The sequence below is a fragment of the Bos indicus x Bos taurus genome, chromosome 13 (genome assembly GCF_003369695.1).
Source record: "Bos indicus x Bos taurus breed Angus x Brahman F1 hybrid chromosome 13, Bos_hybrid_MaternalHap_v2.0, whole genome shotgun sequence".
NCBI lineage: Eukaryota > Metazoa > Chordata > Mammalia > Artiodactyla > Bovidae > Bos > Bos indicus x Bos taurus.
Window position 1 is genome coordinate 63723378 of NC_040088.1, and position 23749 is coordinate 63747126.

Genomic DNA, 23749 nt, shown 5'->3' on the forward strand with positions numbered 1-23749 from the left:
CATTTCCTTCTCCAATGCTAGAGAAGCCTAAAATATTTACCACCTGGTTCTTGGCAGAAAATGTGCCAATTCCTGATTTTAAGAATCAATTTATGTCGTAAAAATACCAATTTCTTTAAAAATGTAGATGTAACTTTAAAATAAACATTATCAATCTCCTTTATCCCTGAGAATAACCCTCTCAAGTGAGCTGGTAATTTGTATCAAGAGTTTTATTACTGCCTTTATTGCTCAGTTCAGGAATCATATTTCTAGAAATTTCTTCTACAGAAATTCTCAAAGATACATAAAGACATGCATATAGATGTACATCTCAGCATCATTCACATTTGCTTATAATTCTAATTGAAAGCACTCTAAATATCCTAAGCAGTTTGAATTAAAATTATTATTTTGCAAAGACCATGTGATTTATAAAAGATGTTTTAAAAACTAGTTAAGGGCCTAACATTTTGCTTAAAATGTAATTTTTAGAGAAAATGATAGTATAAAAGGTGTCTATAAAGAATCATCTCTCTTTTTTTAACATGAGTATTTCCAAATGCAAAGAAAAAAAGGCTGCAAAAAGACATATGAAAATATAGACAGTGTTGTCTTTGAGTGTTAGGATTACGGGTGACTTATTTTCTTGTGTTTTTCAAATATTTATTTAAGGGAAAAATATGCAGCATGGCTTCCTCATACATATGCAAACTCAGTGTGTGTACATGTCTCCAGAAAAGGCCTATTGTGCAAAACAGAATATGGGGTTTGCCAAGCCACACAGAACAGTTCTACTTAGAACTATAAATATGGTATTTTTTTTTTTAAAAGAGAAACTGCAAACCCTGAGTTTTAAAAAGTGATTCTATGGAACACATACATTAGACTTCATTTAAAACAGAGAAATTAATCCAAAAATTGTCAGTGGGCTTATGTAACAATTAGAGTTTAAAATTTATTTCTGATAACTCTGTGCTCAAGAAAAATAAATATGCATGCCTTTTTATTCAATTAGCAAAAATGTTTGTTCCAAATAGAACTCTTCTCTGCCATTCTGTGCTTAGCCTATTGGCCAAAGAGGCTGCTTCTGCATATGAATTAAAGATAGCAGATTGGTAACATTTGGGTACACTGCTTCCTCATGCTCACAGCAGGCACTGCAGTCCATTCTGCTACTTTTTTTCTGGAATGGGCTCCAAATGGCAACTACTAATAAACCAGAGGTATGGTGTGATAGGAAACATACCTGCCATCCCCCACATGGTGACATAACGGGTCTAGCAAATTAATTCTTAGCGTCCTCCTTCCCTTAAGACTAAACGGTCAAACCCATTTTTATCAGCATTGAACTTGACCAGCTTACTTCAAACCCAATAGAATGCTGTGTGTCTATTTCAAAAGCAGCTCAAAATGTCTGAAATGGGACCTACTGTCTCGTTTATCTGCCTATTGACATTACTGGAACTATGGTATCTGCAGACCTGAGGATGGAGACATCTAACCCGTAATGTCTCCGTCTTCAACTCCCTTCAAATCCTATCAGTGGTTAAGGTCTGTCCACATCTCCTTGATGATACCTTTTTCTTTCTATTTCCACTGCCAGTACTTACGTTCAGGGAGTGATGGGGACCTTTCTTGGGAAGAGATGAAGATGGAATGGTAAGATGAAGCATCTACCCGTTTAGTCACTAATGTTTTCATCAAAGAATTATTATTTTTATACCTTGCCTAGGGATATGAGGAAGAAAAGATCTCCTACACTTACTTTCTTCCCTTTCTGTTGAATTTATTCCACTTGAAGAGCCAGTAAAATGGCTGCTTGGGCTATAAACCAACTCCAAAATGTCCTAGCTGACTGTGTCCAGTCCCCGCTGAGATTCATGTATAAGAATCACCCAGAGTCCATATCCCCCGCAGCCCCTCTGAGCTGGCTTTCATACTTTGAAGCGACCCCAAACCATCTAGGGAAGCTCTGGAAGTCACAGGCTCACTCCATCCACGCCCAGTGCTTCCTGAAGCCTGTGACTCAAGACACCACCTAAAGTTAGAATAGCCAGTCAGTGCCAGGCACGGAGAATAGGCATCATTGGTCAAGTATTCGGGGCTGGAGATGATGTGAACTCGGGAAACAAGAGTAGCCCAGCCAAGGGCTGAATCACAGAGAGTCTGGAGCCCCAGCAGAGGGTTCAAGGCAAGAGCATCACAGCCAGCAGTGAACTTGATGCTCAGCCAACAGTTGCCTCAGCCAGACATTTTCTATATGCATCTTGTTTGGAGCCAGAGCCAGGTCCCCAGGGGGCTTGCCTTAGAACTGCAGTGGAAGATAATGAGGCTGGAAGGGCACAGAGGATACTCCTGCCGTAGCAGCTCTCCTTGTTTATCACTGTCTTCCTGGAACACAAGTACCATGAAGGCAGGACACCGTGCTCTATGCCCAAACCGTGATTGGCACATACTAGGTAGTCAATAAATATGTAGTGAATGAATGAATGATGAATGACTGAGGCAGCAGACAACAGTTGAGGTATCAGAGGAAGGATTTTGGTGTCCAAATAAACAATGTTTTACAAAGTGCCTGAATCTATCCCAACTTTCAAGTTTGTGAGTTCTGAATTTATTACCATGTGTATTTTTCTTCTAGGCCTGTGTCATGATGAATGTTTAACAGTGAACTCATGTTCACCATCAATCTCAGGGCCTGTGCAATCAATGCAGAAACCAAACCCTCAAACAACATTGGTAAGAAACATGAATAGTTTAAAATCTCAAGGTCAGGCCTAGGAAAGATGTAATGACAAAAATGACAAAAGTAATGGGGGTTGACAGTTCAAGTTCTTTTTTTAGGATGGTGTTTAGAAATACTAGACATTTTTCAATTAATGCTGGGAATTAGCTAAATAACTCTAGACGTCAGTCCACCATTGATCATTTGCTTGAACAAAACTTTGGCTCAGGAGGAACAAATAGAGGAGAAAAGTACAATTAACATGTTCATTCATTTTGCGTTCTGTTTACATTTGCATGTTGAACAACTTGGGCTTATTTTTTTAAACCAAATTTCCTGCCGTAATAGAATCATTAACATTCATCTTTATTGGTGGCACATCTGTGTTTAAAGTCTTGGGAAGTGTCTGGTCAGATATGCTAAGGAAAGGACACACACAGAAGGAGAGCAACTTTCAAGCACATCTCTCTCCCTGTTCGGCCTTTGGCAGGCTGCTTAGTCTTTATACATTTGGGTGATTTCATTCTAAAATGGGTCTGGTACAAATAAACTGCAAATAAACACTTTCCCAAGGATGTGTGAATTAGCCAGTGGTTACAAAGAGCTTCAAAATAATGATGTGCTATCAATGCTAAGTCAAATTATGAAATTACACCTTTGCAAAAATGCTATTGTGGGAATAAATGAATCTGAACATTGTATTTTCAGTGTGATTTGCTTTTGAAATAAAATATTTATAATGGGCCTCAGCAGGCGACAACAAAGTGCCATCTTATCTCCTGTTGATAGACCACAATTTCAGAAAATTATTTTTACAATGGTGTCTGAGTGAGCACCTTAATTCAAGACTGTTTTACAAACAGATTCATAGTTCATTGCATAGCTTACACTGCCGTGGAGACATAAAGAGTGAGATGGGATTCATGAACAAAATCACTGCTGTCATTCCTTTGTACTTTTGCCAATGTAATTTCTATTCTTTACAATCTAATTTTAACAAGCTATGCTGAATGCAAAGATAAGGTAAAAGCTACTTTTGTGTTAGTGATCAAACCTGAGCTTAGGTTAATACTCAGGTTATCAACTGCAGTTAAATTACACTTCGAACTTGGCCTGTGGCTCATCTAGTTTCAAGAACAAACAACTCATTCCTACACAGAATTTCCACAGCCTGCAAATGTTGTATTCAGCAATGGCAGAACAATACGTGAATACTTCTGAGACCACATTCCTAGTTCTTTTAAGTAACTCATTTGTGGGACTTCCTGTGGAAGTAGTCCAGTGGTTAAGACTTCCAATGTAGGGGGTGAGGGTTCGATCCCTGGACAGGAAGCTAAGATCCCACATGCCTCGTGGCAAAAAAACCAAAGCATAAAACAAAAACAATACTGTAACAAATTCAATAAAGACATTAAAAATTGTCCACATCAAAAAAAAAAATCTTTAAAGAAAAAAAGTAAAAAATAACTCATTTGCTAAAATAGGCCTGTTCACAGGTAAGATTAAAGTCTAGGTTAAAAAGTGAATGATTCCGTGGAATAAATGTTGCTAAAGTAGAGTTTTAAATGCCAGATACAATTTGGGCATAGAAAACAGATATAAAGTCCGTGTCTGGGAGGGAAAAAAAGAGTAGGCAGAGGCTGTGCTGTAAAAGGTAAGGAGGATTTGGGCTGAGCTGGGGTAGCTTAGATCTAAGAAAGAAGAAAGATGCTGGGGGGCAGTGGGGGCTTGTGTCAAAAGCCAGAGAAAGGCTCAGGCATCGGGGCCAGGCTGAGCAGTCAGAAAAAAACCTCTGGAATTGACTCTTGTGGCACCAAAATTCCCCTGCACAAGCTGAGTCCCATTATATCAGGTGGACCTATTATTCCTATGACGGTTTATGGGGAAGCCGACGAACTTTTGGGCCAACCTTATATTGGAGGCAATAGGAGCTCAGAGCCCAAGGCCCACCCTTCCCACCTCACAGATGAGGAACTGTAGGTGCAGAAAGATGAAACACACCAGCCCACAGGTACTTGGAGGCTGTCATTTCTAGAACTCAGGATCACTGTGGGTTCCCAGAGGTACCCCATGCAGAGGACATGCCACCCACCGAGTGAGTCATCATAGGGAACTGTGAGCGTGATAACAGGGGACGGACTGGCTCAAAAGAGAACAAGCGGAGGGCATGATCAGCTGACCCTTCTTCCTTGGCCCTACGTCATCATTCCCCCGCCCAGCTTGGGAAATTCTGTTCTCTGGATGCAGAGGAACCGGAGATGTGAGAGTGAGGGGGTGCTATGGCTTTCCTGACCAGAGATGTAACAGAAACATCCAGAAACACCCCCAGAGAACTCATGGAAGTTCAGGGCATCAGGAGCCAGAAGGAATGTGAAACTAGCCATGGTGGCCGGCGTGTTTGCTGTCCTAGGGGCGTACATGCCCCTGGTACTTCTCTGTCCCTTCCCTCTGACCCTCACTTATGGTGACACACAGCTTTAAGAAATGCTCAGGAAGCACTGTTATGGTGACAGCCAGGGGAGCTGCTAAAACCCCTCCCTGTCGGCTTCAGGAAACACCTTGGGCTGCCTCGGTCTGTCTTCTCTCTAGGATCGCATCTTTACGTGGCTGCTCAAAGGCACAGTGCTTGCTTTTTACCTGGTGACGTGGACAAACATATCTACACTCCTCTGCACGGGATGCATCCCGTGCGGCCCTCCCTCATGGAGAAGTTCAAGTTCTCCATCTCCCCCAGCAAGCCTGCTGTGAAGTTAGCATGTGCATTTATTGGGGTTGCCAGCTGGAACGAAAGAAGGCTTTAAATTATTTGTGTGAAATTTATGTAAAGGTGGTTTGGATGTGAGCCCAGATATGAATATACAATAGACAAAGTTTACAGAGTTATGACACAACATTCCAAGAGTTGTGGGGATGTCAGAATATACTAGCGATCTGGACTATGCCTGCAAGGTTCAGACGCTGGATGCCTCTAACTCGAAAACAGATGGTGGAGATGGCTGTGAGACAGAAAGAAGAGCTTCCAGTCAAGCTGTACCTCTGCATATTTTTTGAGATGTAGCTAAAGCTACTCATGTGTAGAAATTCTAGGCTTTTCAAAGTAGTGGTTTTTAGAGGAAAAATGTAAGCTTGATACCACTACCAAGGAAAATAAAGGGTTTACTGTCTCAAGGAAAAGTATAAGTGTGCATATATCTGATTAAGTTAGAGCTTTTCCTGGGCAGCTGACTCAGTTCTTCGGTGCTAGGTGAACACGTGGAGAAGGATGTCCATCGGCCAATTCAATTCGGCAAATATTAATTGAGCAGCTGCTACAGGCAAAGCACCATGCGAGGTGCTGCCAGGGCTGGGAACCACTCTCAGTCTCCCCTCTGGAACATCTTCCGAACTAGCTGAGTGAATAGTACCAGAATACCAATGAGGTTTTAGTTGCTCAGTCATGCCTGACTCTTTGAGACCCCATGGACTATAGCCCACCAGGCTCCTCTGTCCATGGGATTCTCCAGGCAAGGATACTGGAGTGGTTTGCCATTTCCTTCTCCAGGGGATTGAACCCAAGGATCGAACATAGGCCTCCTGCCCTGCAGGCAGATTCTTTACCAACTGAGCTACCAGAGAAGCTGAATACCAATGATTATGACTAAATATAGAAATTGGAAGGAACATGAGTGATGCATAGACATAGCTCTTGGGAGTGTCAAGGACAGAGAACAAGACCATGTTTAATCAGAAGTGGCTTTCAGAAGGAAGCCTCACTGTGATGGAGCCAGAGGATGAGCCACATATTGATGGGGAGATGGAGGTCTGTGTAGGGCATTAAGCCCTTGCCCATCTGGGAAGGAAACAGCCCATGAAGATGCTTGGGGTAGGAAGGCAGGTGTGAGTCTAAAGAACTCCAAGGTGGCCACTTGGGTGGAAGATAAAAGGGAACCAGAGGAGAAAGGCCCGAGGGGTGGTTGAAAGTGACAGGGTTTCATTTCTGGTTGAACTGAACTCTCAACTCAAGGCTGAGAAGCACAGTTGAAACAAGAAGAGAATAGGAAATTTTTGATGTTTCTAAACAGAGGGGGAGAAGAAGAGAAGCCCGCTCCTGAGGCTAACCCATTGGCACCAGAGAGAGGTTAGCCAGTGTTAGGATTTGAGAGCTAACCAGAAGAACACAACAGAAAAGACAGATATGGTGGATATTGCAGATATGTGATTTAGAGGCTTTAAACTGATTTGAGGGACAACTAGAAATTAGGAGATGTCCCAGAGTCTCAAGGGTGGATAACTAGGAAAAGGCAGCAAAGAGTTATTCCCCAGGGAAGGGGTCCACTTTGATGGTTCATTTGGGGCAACAGTCTATCATCCAGGCAATCAGCATCACCCAGAAACAGTTTGAAAGTCTAAGTCCAATGCTTGGGGGCTTCCCAGGTGGTACAGTGGTAAAGAACCCCCTTGCCAAGGCAGGAATCGCAGAAGACGCAGGTTCTATCCCTGGGTCGGGAAGTTCCCCTGGAGTAGGAAATGGCAACCCACTCCAGTATTCTTGCCTGGAAAATTACATGGACAGGGGAGTCTGGTGGGCTACCGTTCATGGTCTCAAAAAGAATTGGACACGAATGAGCACACAGCACACACACATAATGCTTTAGGCCAAATCGAGGTGGACAGAAATCTTGGTATAATCTGAGCTGAGTGGCTCAAAAAGGCAACCTGGGGAGAAGGTATTTGGGGTCAAGTCTAAACCTTGGCCAAGGCCTGTATTCAAATGTTGGAAGATAAAGAGAAACTAGCCACAATGGGAAGTGGCCAGAGAAGTGGCGATGAAACCAAGATGGCGCAGGGCTATGAGACTCGGGAGAGAAGAAAGATCCGAGGTTCTGGATCATGTTGTGAAAAGGGTGAAGAAATCTGAACCAAGAAAAGGCCAGTGGTTTGTGGCATGAGACTAGTTATTGGGACCTAAGATTTGAGCAAAAAATTCAGTCAAATGGAGGGGAGAGGAATCAGGCTGGAAAGGGTTTAAGGAGAAAGTGGAGTTCTGGGGTGTAGACACCACATTCAAAGCCCTTGGCAGTCATAGGAAAGAGAGGCGAAAGTTTTCTTTGAGGGATAACAGGTTCAAGAAGTGTTTCTTTTACTCATGAGTAGAAAGTCCTACAGAATCTATTGGAGCCGGGCGGTCTACATGGTCCCACAAGAAGGGAAGCAAAGCCCTTCTGTTGGACTCCCAGCCAAACACAGCTGTGGTCATTTCAAAGGAAAACAGGGCTGGGGGACCCAGAGAGGCTGCATTTTATCACATACGAGCATTCTTGAGGGCGGAGTGGGCCGAAGAGACCAACACAGTCATCTCTTCTCAGCCGCTATCCTAAGCGCCTTCCTGTGGATGGGCTTTTTCTCGAGGCTACTGAGAACTCCCTCACTTTTGAGAAATCTGTCCTAATCCGACATGGTGGGAGGAGACGGCAAGATGCAAAGGGCGGAGGCTGCTAGAAACCAAGGGAAAGTGGGGATGGTGGGAGGGACCGTCAATTTTAAAGCATGGTTTTCCCTGCTGCTTTTCTGTATGAATTTATAATACAAAATCCATGTAGTTCCCTACTCTTGGACCAAACCATATGGGCACTATTTTTTTTCTCTGATTGGGAGGAAGGGACAGCCCTGTTGTAACAATCACCATGACACTGGCTCTTGTCTTAAAGGAAAGGCTGATCTCCTATTGGATTGTATTGAATATATTGGGGTAGCTAAAAAGTTCATTTGAGTAACAGTTTATGGGAAAACCCCAAATGAATGGTTTGGCCAACCCAATGTTTATAAGTTTTCCAAAGGCACACCTGAGCAAATAATGACTTTTTAAAGGCTATGAAAGCTTTTATCTAGTTTGTGACAATGAGCATCTTCCTTGAACTTCCCAGAAACCCACCTAGATTTTTATTTTCACCTTTAATTAAAAAAAAAAATTTTATTGGAGTACTGCTGCTAAGTCGCTTCAGTTGTGTCCGACTCTGTGTGACCCCATAGACGGCAGCCCACCAGGCTCCCTCATCCCTGGGATTCTCCAGGCAAGAACACTGGAGTGGGTTGCCATTTCCTTCTCCAATGCATGAAACTGAAAAGTGAAAGGGAAGTCGCTCAGTCGTGTCTGACTCTTAGCGACCCCATGGACTGCAGCCTACCAGGCTTCTCCGTCCGTGGGATTTTCCAGGCAAGAGTACTGGAGTGGGGTGCCATTGCCTTCTCCATTATTGGAGTACAGTTGATTTAAAATGTTTTAAGTTTCTGCTGTACAGCAAGGTGATCATTTATACATATATGTATGTCTATGCTTTAAAAATTTTTTTTTCCAGTATAGATCAGTACAGAGTATTGAGAAGAGTACCCTGTGCTATATAGTAGGGCCTTATTATCTATTTTATCCACAGTAGTGTAGATTTTTAGAAGACTGCAATTATGACACATTTAACCAGCCAACTCACTGTAAGAACATTCAGAAATTCTTGTTGGCTGAATACACGCTGAGCGTGAGATACCATCTCTATTGTGGAGATGCGCCGTGTTCTTGAAATATTTATAAGTGTCTCCTCCCAAGGATGCAGACTTTATTGTTTACAGTCTGAACTTATTTTAAGGAACAAAACCTGCGGATGCACTTCCCGTTAGAGTAATACCTAGGCTTTATTTAACATATCTCTCTTGTATTCCTAAGATATTTCCACCTACATTATCTCATCCATGCTGTGTTACTGAGTTTGGTAGAGGAAGGAAAGTATTTTGTTTTCTTCAGAAAGAGAAGGAAAAAGATTAGTTGAAGCTGTGTCTAGGTCCACACAGACAATGATGTCGTTCTGTCTTCCTGAGCCATAGTGATTAACACTGTCGAAACCATCATATTAATGGTGGTATAACCAAGCCATTAATAGACTACAACCTGGCCCATAGGACCTGTGTCCTGTCTCACAGATGGGAATGCATGGCAGAGGGCAATTATAACCCATGTCTCTAATTTTCACCAGAACACTTTTTCATAGGGAGCTGCTAACATGGTCCCCTGACAATCAGAAATCCCCAGCTCATGTTAATGAACTAACACACACAAGGTATGATGCTAACACAGCTACAGAAGGAGGTGAGGAGGTGTCCTGCAGGACTGACCCGATATAGCCTAATGGTTACTCAGCAGTGACCCTAGCCAGGGACAAAGAAATTGGCACTGGAATAAAAAGTAAGGAAAATGCAGACTTTTTTCCTCGACGGGAACAAAAGGAAAATTCTAATCAGTGCTAACCCCACCTCCCACTTCCCTTAGCGCAGTGTCAACAACCTTCACTGAAAAATCACATTATGGGCTACCCCTTGTAGGCGTCACGACACCTGAAAAACAAAATAATCCTGAATCAGACCAAGTCAACCTAGTGTTACCAAGTTGTTCTGGGGTTCCGCATCCTTCATTTTCTTTGAGTCAAGAGTGTGTTCTTTTGTCTTTAAATTTAGTACTTCTAATTTTTTAAAGCTGTCTGGCCAAGACTAAGATTTTGACTACATCTTAGGTTTTACCATTCCATTTCACTGACCAAGGGTATCATACACAATAGCTGACCAGCTCACAGCATCTAGTGGCTGGAGAGTCAGATGGGGAGTTGGAATCGTGACTACACTGACTTGCCTTTGCCTGCTCTGGCTATTCTAAAGAAATATAAGAACTTGAATGGAGAGACATTTAGCATCCTCTTTCAGATGGGACAGGTCAAGCTCTCCATGACACGTCAATCTATCACAGAAGCAACAAGCCATCACCTCCAACCTGGCCGGCTGTTTGTACAAGTATCTGAACAGATAAAAACAAAATACTCTGGAGCGTCTGTTTTTTCTCAAAAAACACTGTTCTGTTTCTCAGAGGAACCCAGTGCCTTGAGCAAACATTCTCTCTTTAACCCTTTCAGTATCACTGCGGCCAACACAAGTATTGAAATCTGACAACAGGGAAGCTTTGGGAAAGCAAAACTTTTCCACTATTCGCCTGAGATGAAGCAAATGAGGGGAGTTTGGAAGAGAACCCAGTCTTCTTCCTCCTGGGCTTGTAAGGATCTGGTATACAGCTGGTATATATATCCTATGTCCCTTGAACCAACTGTATAAATGGAAACTTTGTGCTGCCTGGTTTCCAGGCTTCAAATAAATGTTATATTTATGTGTGTTTTGTGTTTTCAAATTTCGTCAACCAAAGGACCCAGAATTTAGATATTACCCTTCCCCACTCCACTGTGAATTTTATTGATAAGTTAAGACAAGTTTTGACTCAGTGGAAAGATTGTCAATTGGTTGGAAGTTTCTGTGCACAAGGCTTCACTTAATCTGAACTAAGTGTTTAAAAATTAAGTCCTTCAGAATTAACTGGTTTGTATTTAAACTTTTGGGTGTGTCATGGAAGAAAACGAGAGCTAAGTAAAAAATAATCTAGTAATTTTCCTGTGAATTTTCTCATTCTAAAAGTATATCCCAAGTCCCTTTGATCACAAAGATGGAAAGGTATTTGGGGCAGCAGCTGAGCATTTGGGCTCAGTTAATCTAACTTCCCTAAGCGCCAGTAGTATCATCTGCAAAATGGGTATACAAAGATTGAGACAGGGACTTCCCTAGTGGTCCAATAGTTAAGACTTTACCTTCCAATGGATGGGGTGTGGGTTTGACCCCTGGTAGGGGAGCTAGGATCCCACATGCCTCCTAGGCAAAAAACCAAAACAGAAATAATATTGTAACAAATTCAATAAAGGCTTTTAAAATGGTACATATCAAAAAAAAAAAAAAAGTCTTAAAAAAAAGATTAAGTGAGATGAAGCCTAGGGTGTTTAGAAAGCTTATGGCAGCCACAGAAGACCCAACAACAAGAACATGATGACTCCTTTGTAAACACTCTACTGATTATTTAAAGGAGAAAAAAACATGTTGCACATAAATATGATACAAGATGTGTACAATACAGACCTGGGCTTGATGAGGAGAAAAACTATTTTAGAAGCAACGGAATGGCCAGAAGCCAGTTTTGTTTTGTTTTGTTTTGTTTCTGTCTGTGCTGCTGCAAAATTGAGTAGAATTCTGAATGAAAGCAGTTCATTTCTAAGCTATCTGTAGATACTAAATGATTTCAACCATAAGCCATCATGGTGTGTTTGGCGTGCTTCACAGCCAGTCTGAGAGCTACCTCGACCTCTTGTCATCCTAACTGACCTGGATACTGGACACAGTTCAATTAACCAGAGAAGAGCAGGGAAATTTTTCTTTGGAGGGGCTATGTTCTGCCAACTTACTGACTCCTACAATCAGGATTGATTACAAACAGCCAATTAAGACGCATTTGGAACCTGATCTGAACACTAATCTTGTCTCTTATTTTTCTTGAGGCTTAATGATCAGCCTTGATGAATCCTACAATGGCCATTAGTTAAGTTCATTTTATAGCCTTCCTCGCAAGCACACACACGCATATGTTTGTGTGTGTGCTTCTGCTGAAGGATGTCAGCATGCATGCAAGTATCAAGTTTTATGCTGGAAGGGAAGGAGCTGAGAATACGCATGCTGGTTGAAGGCATATGTCTCCCTTGGATCGATTCTGAAGTGCCTCCTCCTCAAAGTGAGATCTGGTTGGAAATGCCATGCACATGTTGATTCAATTTGATAAGATTTCAACTAATCTTCTCTTTTAGCTTCTCATAAAGGTTGCTTCTTTCGAATTACAGAAACGCCCTCCCCACCCCCGGACAACCTAGTAATACTAAAAATTCATTATGATCCAATGTGATTGCTCATAGGAAGAAATAATAAAGGAAATTAATTTTATTAAACACGTGGGGTTCTGTTCAAATTAAATCACTGCTAATGGAGAAAGAAATCAAAAGGCAGAAAGTAGATAATTATCTGCCTGTGCAGCAAACAAGGATGCTGCAGGTGGTAGCAACAACCCTGACCTCCACTGTTCTGAGAAGAGTTCATTTTTTACCCATTCAATAGTATTTTAATTGAATTTAGTGGTGCCTCTCATATTGCCCATATTGGGAAGTTACTTGAGACCGAAATCAACAATGAAAAGATGAGGGAAAATAAAGCAAAGAAAGATCATTCTGAATTTCCCTTGCATAAAAATCAGGCTCCAGACCAACAGTTTTGTGCTTCTTTGAACATAACCATAGTAAAGCAATAAATATATTTCTATAATTGTCATTAAAAAAATATAAGAAAAATACTTCAGTTGTACTTTCTGATTAGAACAGTACACATTTTTTTTCTATCCCCATTCCAAAGAATATGACTATTTTCAAAGGATGGTACATACAGACTTCAAGACTATTGTTGAGTTTTGTCTGATTTTGAAATTTATAAAAATGGAATCACACAAGTCAGGACAGCAGTTGCCCTTGAGGCCAAAGGTCAGAGACTGAAAGTGGACAGAAGGCGATCTCTTACTAAGAAGTTGGAGATGTTTGCTCTGATTTGGTTTATATGAATATGCTCCCATTGTAAAATTGCATCAAATGTTACTTTGTATATTTTTCTAGATAGATATTATAATTTAATAGACTTTTATATTTCACAAAGAAAAAAAGAGAAGTACTTTGGCAGAGAATACCCACTGTTTTCCATAAAAATAAGGTCTTTGTTTGATTTGGTCTAAGTGATGCTCAAAAACCCAAGAGTAGGACTAGGGGAAACACCCATGCCTCAGATACAAAAACTCCCTAATCAGGATAAAAAGTACTTTAATGCAATTCTAAAAATGAAAATTAATACAAAACTCTATGCCAAACAAAGCAAATATCAAGCAAAAAATATTACTTAGGGAAACCAAAAATGGAACTTAGAGTTCCCTATAAATGACAAAGTGACCATTGTATAATTACATTTTCAGGAATAATCAGATTTGAGGAACTAAGGGCAGATTAATTTTCCTTCAGTGAGTTTATATTCTATGAATATAAATGGTGTTTCAAAGTTTATAACAACTTAGGAAATTTTAAAAGTAGTGTCAAAGATACAATGTGTGATTTATTCCAACAAAGCCCCAAACTTGAATATCATCACTATTTAATTAAGTTCTATTGTGTCTAAATTTCATATGAAGTTACTAGAGTAAAATCTTCCTTTGACTGTGTTGAATTAAGAAAAAGACACTGAATTATTGACTACAGAAGAGAGAGACTACAAATCTAAACTGGATATAGAAAAGCTTCTATGGGTAATAATTAGTCTGGTGTCTTGATGCAACCCTACAAAACAGCCCTGACAAATCAGGCAATGAAGTCAGGAACTTGTCACTCAGAAGACCTCACTTCTCGCCCATCACCGCCACTTTTTCAGGCTCTCTTTCTGGAGCTTCACATTCATTTTCTTAATGTTTTTAACCCAATGTCTGTGAAATTTTTATTGCTCCCCAGATGACGACATCTGATCTGAATGTAACCACACACCTCTTTGCTCAGCAGTATTTGTCACAAACCATTATAAATTATCATGCTGATAGTTTGCATTGCTGGGAAACCGGAAAAACGCCATAAATTCTAACTACTGTATCAATGACATTCTTGTTTATTATGCAGATATAAAGTTTTATGAGAGTCAAGATGTCCGCTTTACCACTGAAGGAAACCCCAGTGGAGTAAGACCCAACCAGCTCAATGTGAATACTGAACACCATTTTCAGTGCACAATGAACACTGCTTTCTGACAAACACTCAGCAGGTGGCTTTTTCTTTCTTCTCTGCTTTTGGCTCCACTTTGACACTTCACAAGCATGGAGGAGTTTGCTGGTGCAAAAGAGAAAAATCGGATTCCTCTTTTTCCCTCAACGTCTTCTCCACTCAGAACATTCTCTAGCCTCCTCTGGTATCAACATTACAGTAAAACTAGGCAGTCTATTTAGCTAGAAATCCCAGCACAAGGTTAGCCCCAAGACAGATGCTCTCTGGCCCCATGGATGGACTGATAACCACACCTTGTTCAGTGAAAGAATTCAGGAAGTGCCAATATTATATTTTTGATGCTTATTTGCAATGAAACCTGATTCAGGGGTGGCCTACACATAGATGGTTGATTTTTAAAGCTGCCAAACTCAACTTGGACATTTTCCTAAAGGAACTATCCCCCCTTGACATCCACTGTAAAAAAACCTTTTTGCAAAGTTAGCATAAGTTAATTATGTACTGGGCCAGACTTGCCATTCTTCACAAGAAAAGTTGTGTGCATTTCACTGCGTGGTTAAAATTATGAGAGGATATCTTCATTTCACGATAAAGAAAACCAAAAAATAAAAGGCAAAATAAAAATATTTTTCCTACCAGAACTTGTCTATTTAATTATTTATTTATCCCTATGCTCTAAGAAACAACTGACTACTTTGGTCTCCAGGATGTTTTTTGCCACAAGCAGATGCATGAAGGAATTGATTTCATGAGCTTTCCCACTGTGAAAGCTGACTATTCAAATACTGACAGTTTCAAGGGAAATGCAGAGTGTATTATATGCAGATGATCCCACTACTGGATCAGTATATTTAGTTTGCCTAGCTTCCTAAATCTGAATGTTCTAATAATCACCAAGTTCTTAAAGATAGCCTAATAATATAACAACTGCTTCCGAGGGGAGTTTCTAAAGTGAAAGTTTCAGTTTTCAAAGGGCTTTCATGTCCACTACCCTATTTTATCTTACGACATCATGGTACAGCAAGTCCTCCTGACTGGTATTAGATACAGCTGAAACAGGGAGACGTTAAGCATCTCAAATAATACAAACAACTTGTTCTTAACAGACACGATCAGTAGGAGCTTACCAGTTCTCTGAACGCGATGTGTCATCTTAAATACATTTTTGGAAGTTGCTTATTGTAAACAAAAGAATTCCACAGTCCACCCAAACTCTGTCATTTACTATAAATAAAACAAGCCCACAATCCATCAAAACCCCCAAATCTATATTTTTGCACATCCCACATAAACTGAAGTCTATGAATTTCTTCTGACAGGAGTTTCTGGTGCTTTCCATTCCTCTAGAGAATTATAATCCCCTATAGATTTTAAAGCTGTGGACTCTTCTCACAATCTTTACCAAAGGAGAAAAGAATTGTGCCGCATTTGTTGAATTTTCAACTGCAAACTTCAACAATAACTAGGAGTCATGTGGACCCAGTCAGAGAAGATAGTGATGGCAAATGTCCTAAGTTGGTCTTCCTATATCATTTTGGGAATTTCTATTGATAAAATGTCAGGCAGCAACACTTGAAAACAGGGCACAGATATATTCTCCAGGACCATAATCTCCACTGACTACAGCAAGCTAAATACATCAGCCTTCAAGACTGGTCAGGAGATGGCTTCTTCACAGAGAACAAATCCTCACTTACTACAATTAAGAAACCACCTTACTCTGAAGCATTAAAACACAAAACTCACCATCATAATTACAGAAACAGTCTTATTGGCCAGTTTCTTGCTGATATCATTAAAATGGTCCTTTACTCTGAGTTATAGTGATCCCCTTTTCTTATTATCTTTAAAAAACAAAACTAACAAAAAAGCTGCCCCCTGCTCCCACCATGCTCGACCTCACACCATGATATGGCAGATAATTATTTAAGGTCTGCTATGTGCCAGATTCCCTGGAGGGGAAGATTCTCCTGGAGGAGAGCATGGCAGTGTTCTTGCCTGGAGAATCCCATGGACAGAGGAGCCTGGTGGGCTATAGTCCATGGGGTCACACAGAGTCAGATATGACTGAAGCGACTTAGCATGCACACATGTGCCAGATGCTTACAAACACTTTCCATACATTAATTCATGCAACTGGCTTCCCCTTCTTCCACACCTGTGCAGTTGGGTGTTGGAGCCAGCTCACACCAACTCATGAGAATCAAATGTGCACATCTCTTTGCAAATCTGTGCATAGTGACACACTGGGTGGTTTGAAATTGGCCGTGTAGAGAAAATTTTCACTACAGAAATTGGCAAATACCATAGATCCAGACTTGACCCATCCCCTCCTCAAATCCAGTTGCTAACATTGACCAGCACACAACTTCGAATAACTACTCTGAATTCTTTATTATATGACACATGTACATGGTCAAGACTCTCAGATCAGAAATCAGCAAACATGAGTTTCCTGGAATCTAATAGCACCTTATTTTGAGGAATAATGCTATTACTTGAGTGTGTTTTACCAGAGTTTCTTAAAAATATCTCCTATAGCAGCTCCTTGTTGTTGCTTACTCACTAAGTCACTTCCGATTCTTTTGAGACACCATAGACTATAGCCCACCAGGTTACTCTGTCTATGGGATTTCCCAGGCCACGAATACTGGAGTGGGTCACCATTTCCTTCTCCAGGGGATCATCCCAACCCAGGGATCAAACTCAAGTCTCCTGTATTGGCAGACGGATTCTTTAACACTGAACCACCAGGGAAGCCCCCTCTAGCAGTTTAAGTATTGTCAAGATGCAAAAACATAACACAAAACAAAATAAATGAAATGGAAAATAAATCTTCAGGTTGTCTCGCAATAGACATTGTAAAAACCACCATACAGAATATTGGCTTAAAAAAAGGAGAGAGAATGAATTTCCCATTTCCAAGAAGTTACTGGAACACTTTATTAATGGCAGCTTTCACACAAGATTAAAAAGTCAATATAATGCCCTGAAGCACTTCTGAATCACAGAACAAAGATTAAATCGAAATTGGCATAATTTTACTGTAGTGTCTGCTGATTATTTGGAAATTGATCAACAGCACATGAATGTATGCTAATTCTCCAGGCACCAGATGTTGAATTAACCAGATGATGTCATTTCCCTGGCCATGAAAAACTAGTTTACCCCCAGAATCCAACAGGTTCTGGAGGACTTCCGACAGGTGGGAACATTTTCATACTATTCTGTTCTTCTCTACAAGGGTTATTATGTGTTTGTAAAGAAAATATTTTAAATAATGAATCTGCCTGCATAATAATGTTATCCAATGGAAATAGTAGCCTACACTGTATATAGTTATATCAAACAGACTGATTTTAAAACTTGGGAAAACCTATCAGTCCTTGAGAAACACTTTAGAAGTGAGATTAAAATGTCTAAACGTCATTAGAGGTTGATATTCAGGCTCAGGTCTCTGGAGAATACACAGCATGGTAGAACCGGATGAGGTGGACATGACAGAGCCAGGTGGTCTGCTGGATGTCCAGTGAGGAAAGCAAATTTGGACCCGCGTGAACTGCTGCCTGCATTGTTAAAACATACCTTCCAACTGTGGAAAGCAAAACTTACGCACAATTCTTTCACACAAAGTGATGATTTATAATTTATTCTGTTTCTCTACTGATAATGTTTTTATAGTAATGAAACCTGGCAAAAATTGATTATTAGTAACTTAACCATTGAAAGAGATAGGAAGGCTAAAGCACATGAACAAACATCATATTATTGTGAATTAACAATTTTTTAGCATTTTTCATAAGAGACTTGCGATCATTAATCTACTATAAAAGTCCTTCATTAGACTTACTCTATATGCCTTGTTTTTTTTTTTCCCCCACTGACAATTTGCTTTGGTGATGTCAAACTCAGTAAGATAAACACAGTTTTTCAATCACAAAATATGCCCCAGATTTGTTCAAAAAAACCCCAACCTCACTGTCTGCCAATGCACTGCATGTTAGAGACTCACAATATTTAATAAAAAGCAAGAGGTTGCGTTTCTAATTCTTCGCCTTTCCAGGAAAAAAAGAAACCTAAATACACTTTTCTTAACACAAGTTCCCCAACCAAAAGTGCTAACAAGAAAAAGACTATGAGAGATTACACATTTAAATATAATCTCCCTGGTTTAGGGAACTCAGAAATCACTTAACATAATTTAATTTCCATACCATTGACACACGATCTGGCCTAGATCGGAATTCCTCCTGGATCCATTTACGTCTTAGACGGTTCAGACTCCCCCCACCCATAACACCCGCGCCCACTAGATGGTGCTGTGGTGCCCTGTTCAAACATTTTCACTTACTTGCAGTCTCTGTCTTCCAAATCGAAGTGAGGGTTGAAGTTAATCATGATTCTCTGGTATGGGTCCGGAGCCTGAATCAGCCATTCACATTTTTCACTTGGGTGATAAGAGTGAGGATAACCAGGAGATGTAAGGTACCCGGGGCTTTCAATTTTTATAGTATCGCCACACTTATCTGCAATAAAATTAACATTTTAGTTCTAGATGGTTCCCTGTACAACCAGTTAGGTATTCTACTTTTACGTATCAATGGCAGGTTATTAAACATTCCGTAAGTTTTTAAGGGGAGCTCCAAGAGGTGCCTGCAGGTCCTTCAGGTGGCGCTGATAGCAACACGCCTCCAAAGAAGGCTCTTTGATCTCAGGAAGTTGGTTCAGGAGGACTTAGAGCTGAAAGGGCTCCACCCCCACCTCCCACAAAGTTCCCTCCCAAGAAAAAGGTCTTCCAGCATTAAAAACATTAAGTCCTCAATAGATGTTAACATGGTCCCCAGGGAGCTTCTGCTAGACTTAATTATACCCCCAGAAGTGTAATCACATTAAGTAGCAAGTTCTAAGTGAAGGCGACTAAAAGATGCCATTCGACCCCTTGTGTTGCTGTTTGATGATAAGCCTGGTCTGTGTCATTGATCAGTGGGGATTGTCATCCAGGACTTCAACTGGCTTAAAGCCAAACCCTTTTTGTTGTTGTCTTATCTGCCTGTAAATCTAAGTGATTTTGAGTTATCTCTGGTCGTTGAGATCCAGAGCATCAGGGAACAAAGTAGATGTGGTGAAGCAGAAATAATTCAGCTCTACTGCTCCGAGGAAAGTTGCTCAGTTTTGGAGACCAGATCAAAGTAACTGGCAGAAAGAAAAATAAATAGCTACACAGATTAATTCTAATTACCTACATGTTGGAAAAAACTCGCCCACATGGAGGTCTGGGTATCACAGATGGTGAGCTACACCCTCACATTTTAGAAAAGGTGAGCTAACTACTTTTGACCTTCCTTTCAAAAAAAAAAAAAAAAAACCCCAAACCTGAAGTGATTCACTGAGAGCCAAAGAAACCAGTCTTTGGGCAGCTTTATTGTTCAGTACGGACCCTCACTGTCACTTTTTATGATGGATTTCATATTAGAGAGTCTCAGCCTGAAAGGCTGCCACATTTATTGATGCTTAATTTTGAGCAATAAAAATTCGGTGCATAAGCTATATTAAGAGGAACAGGTATGAAAGCAGTGAAACATATAAGCCTATCAATCACAAATTTTCAGTAATGGTATATATAGATTTTAATATTGCATCTAACAGATTCCCTGTGGGAAAAGAATGGCATTCTTTGCTCTCAGCATGAATTTATAAATCTACAGAATTTTATTACAGGAAAACCAGGTCAAATGGAAATGAAAGATGAAGTGCACATCAAAAATGCATAAAGCTACATGCATTACAGAAATCATTTCCCATAAATTAAAAGAGAAGACAATATAAATTACTTTGTTTTTCTCAGTTGCTAGATGTTTCTGACTTTGTTTCTTAGACTGTTGGGGGGGTGGGGATAGCCTTATAAGGGTTTCCTTTGCCTTAGCTTTTAGAAGCTTAAGGTTTGCCAAGAAGAAATGGTGTTGTAACTGGAGTTCAGAATCTCAGCTAATGATCATACTGGACTCTGTTATGTTATTCTGCAGAGGCTCTTGCATTATTTTAAATGTGCAGAAAACTTGGAAAGCAACCCCATCTCATTAAGTCTCCTCCAGCTCTGTACAAACATCATGGCAGTGTCTGGCATCTGTTAAGGAGTGAAATAAAACAGCACTGCTTGTAGCCACTCGACAGAGTCACTTCAGAAGACATTTAGGTGGACTCAGTACCACACCAGAGCTCTTTAATCTGTGACTTCTGAGAAAGTGACAGTGTAATAAGATAATGTGGACTCCTAGACTCCCTGGCTCTGTTAAATCTCTCTAACACTTGATTAAGAACGAGCAGTTTCTAATGATTCTGGACCATTAGTCCTAAATAAGGTTAATGAATTAATTTAGCAGACACTGGTACTCCAAGGAGGTGGACATGGCTGGGAAAGGTCTGCTGAGCTAGAGGCATTAACTGGCTTTGGTCACTGTTAAGTATAGCAACATAGGTTTAACCAGTCAAGTCATTGACTGCAGCTTAGGGTCTCAGCATTCCCCAGATTTCTGCTAAGAAAATTGGGAAGTATGTATATCTCTCATGTATGTATATACACACACACATGCACACACACACACACAGACATACATATGGAGTTCACAGCCTAAAGTCTGAAAGCTATTGGCATTGGATTTCAAATCCATCCTATGAACACCCGCCACCGTGGAAGCAGATGTTGGGTTACTGTAATTTCTAAAGTCTAACCACTGGAGCTCTTTCAATTGGAGGTGAGTGTTATTTCATTCTCTGCCAGACTAGAGAAGGATGCCATCGTCTGAGGTTCATTAATAAATTGAACTCTACATTCACAATTGTGTGTGTTTTGCTTCCAAGCATATCTTTTAGAACACTGCTTGGTAGCTGCTCGGGAAATCTATTGCTTCAATCACGAAACCTCTAAAAAGCATATTAGAGAGATTAACGCCCATCATAAAGATGTGATTTAAATTCCTCTCGGTATGAACTCCTCCACTTGTGGTCTCTTATTAAAACAATATACCACCGGTAAGTAGCGGATGGGCTCTCGTTCTAATTACTCTGATTGAAATCTAAGCCAGGCTAAAGTAAATATTTGATAATTAGTTAATAATAATTGCTGAAGACTTACTGTAAAGATAATGTCACCCGCCCCCTTGCTTCCACCTACTTTACAGTGTAAGTCGAACATGCCTACAACCAGATCCCATTTTAAAACACACTATTTACGTTACAGGATACTGCTTCTAACCCAGCACGGTCTTCCATTTACTTAACACTGAGAGGTTTTAAAAGCTAAGTGGAAGCTGCAACTAGGTTAGGGGATTTTCACATATCCTGGTGCCTTACAGCGTGTGTATCAGATTCCTTTATTGACGCGATATAACTTTCATTCATACTCCAGACGGAGCAGGGCTGGTTTGGAAAAGCGGAGGAGGGACTAACACCCACCCGCAAACCGCTATCTCCTGCGGGCACCCACCACAGGAATCAGTTCGGGGGAGCTGTCGGAGAATCAGGAAGTGCTCCCGGTAAAGTGTTCATTAACTTTCAACAGCCATCATATTTTTGAAAGGGAGTCTCCTCTAATTGCCTTGGGGAGGAAACATTATTAAGATAATTGGTGCGCTGATCTGGGAAGGTAGGGCGCTCTGCCTTGTAGCAGAGGTGGGAAATACCCCATGGCCAAACAACCAACTTCAGGAGGGAGTCAGAGGACGTGAAATCTCCCTGCCCTACCTACAACGACTGATCTTACTTCTTGATTTCTGCGTCTGGCTAAAAGTTTCCTTCACCGGGAGGCGGCTCTCCCCGGTAGGTCCCGGCAGCTGGGCGCGGGCAGCCGGGAACCGGGTTCACCCCCGCGGCCGCGCGCCTCCGCCTGTCACTTACCGTTGCGAAAAGCGCCGGCCGCGCCGAGGACCAGGGCTAGCGCGGCGCACAGGAGCTGCAGCCCTTTCTCCATCCTCCCTTCGCCGGGTCTCCGGGGCGAACGCGGGAGAACCGAACGTGCGGGGAAAACAGAGCACCGGGGCGATCTCCACGATCCGGAGCGCTTTCACTCCTCCCGGAGCTGTAAAATCCTCAGACCGTTTTGGAGAAAGAAAAGCGGCGAGGCAATGCCTTGATCCGAGAGAAACGCTCCTCTTTTTGTGTCTCAAGTCGCCTGCATCCTGTCATTTAGCTCCGGTTTCCTCTCTCTTTTCCCACACTTGTTCCTCTTCCAGGAGCCGCTGCCCGGGCCATGTCTCAAAAAAAAAAAAAAAAAGGTGGGGGTGTGGGAGGGGGAGGAGGGACGTAGAGACACACCAACGCCAATTTCCAGAAAGAAAGAAAAAAAAAATTCGGCTTGATTCTGGACCCGTTGGGGCCGGGGAGCTGGCGCCCAAGGGAGGTCGGGGTGTCTGCGCGAAGAAGAGGAGCAAGCAATGAAAAGATGAGCGGGAGACGGAGGAGTTTCACCAACTGCACCCCCGCCTCCCCCACCGCCTCCTCCCCTCCCCTTCTGGAGCCCTTCCCTCGCTTCCCCCCGCCCCTCTCCCCGCACAGGCTCGCCGGCGACTGCCTGACAGAGACGGGGAGGAACAAGTTTCTCTCCCTGAACGTTCCCCGTCCGTCTGTCCGTCTCTCCCACAGGCCCTGCTGGGATCTTCCCCGGCAGGGAGGCGCCGAGACTCCGTGCCCAGGGCCGGGTGGCGGATGTGTTTGGGGGGGAACCGGTCGTCGAGGTCGGTGGCAGCGCCAGGGTCGGGCTAGCCCACCTCGGCATGCTCGCTCGGGCCCCCGGGGGAGAGCGGGGCAGTTCCGCTAGGATTTTGGGGGGTCGGCTGCCGGAGACAGGCAGCGCGCCCGGGAGGTGGCGGCTGCTTCTCCCAACTCCGAAACCCCCGGGAGGAGCCCAAGGCGTGACCTAGGGTCGTGACCTGGGGCAGGAGCAGCAGGGCGCCCCTGGACGTTGCGGGTCAGGCCCGAAGGGAAGGAGGAAAGGGGCTGGGGTTGGGGACGCACCCCGGAGCCGGGCGAGGGTCGGCAGTGTCGCTGCCACGTAGAGCCGAGTCAGTAGACTCACGCGGACTATGCTGTGCTGCAGCCCCGCCCGGCCTCCCTGCCCCGTATCGGGGCGCGCTGCTGGGCGCCTGGCGAGCCCGGGTGTGCGCCGCGCGCCGCGGGCTCCATTGTTGCCGAAGATCTGGTGTCCTCTCCTCCCGGCCAGAGGGGACGCCGGAGGGTGGAAGGTGGTGAGCCTTCCAGCTAGGGGGCAGTCGTCGCCCGACCCCGCCCAGCCACCTCATTCGGAGCCCAGGTGCTCGGGGTTTGGAAATGAGGGGTCCAGCGGTCGGGGCTCCTGTGCATCACTGGGGAG

General features: G+C 42.4%; 1 protein-coding gene across 4 annotated transcripts in view; it reads right to left on the reverse strand.

The window, feature by feature from the left end:
• NRP1 (neuropilin 1) overlaps positions 1–23490 on the reverse strand; it is a 147645-nt gene extending 124155 nt beyond the window's left edge. For 2 of the 4 annotated variants that reach the window (XM_027560014.1, XM_027560013.1), the window contains exons 1-2: positions 22279–22850; positions 18737–18911 (exon numbers count right to left, since the gene is read on the reverse strand). In XM_027560014.1, the coding sequence (XP_027415815.1) occupies positions 18737–18911; positions 22279–22351 (248 nt within the window). In that variant the 5' untranslated portion in view covers positions 22352–22850. Of the gene's footprint in view, positions 1–18736; positions 18912–22278; positions 22871–23394 lie in introns of those variants that run through there. The other 2 variants (XM_027560012.1, XM_027560015.1) reach the window with 2 other exon arrangements.
• Between the last annotated feature and the right edge of the window lie 259 nt (positions 23491–23749).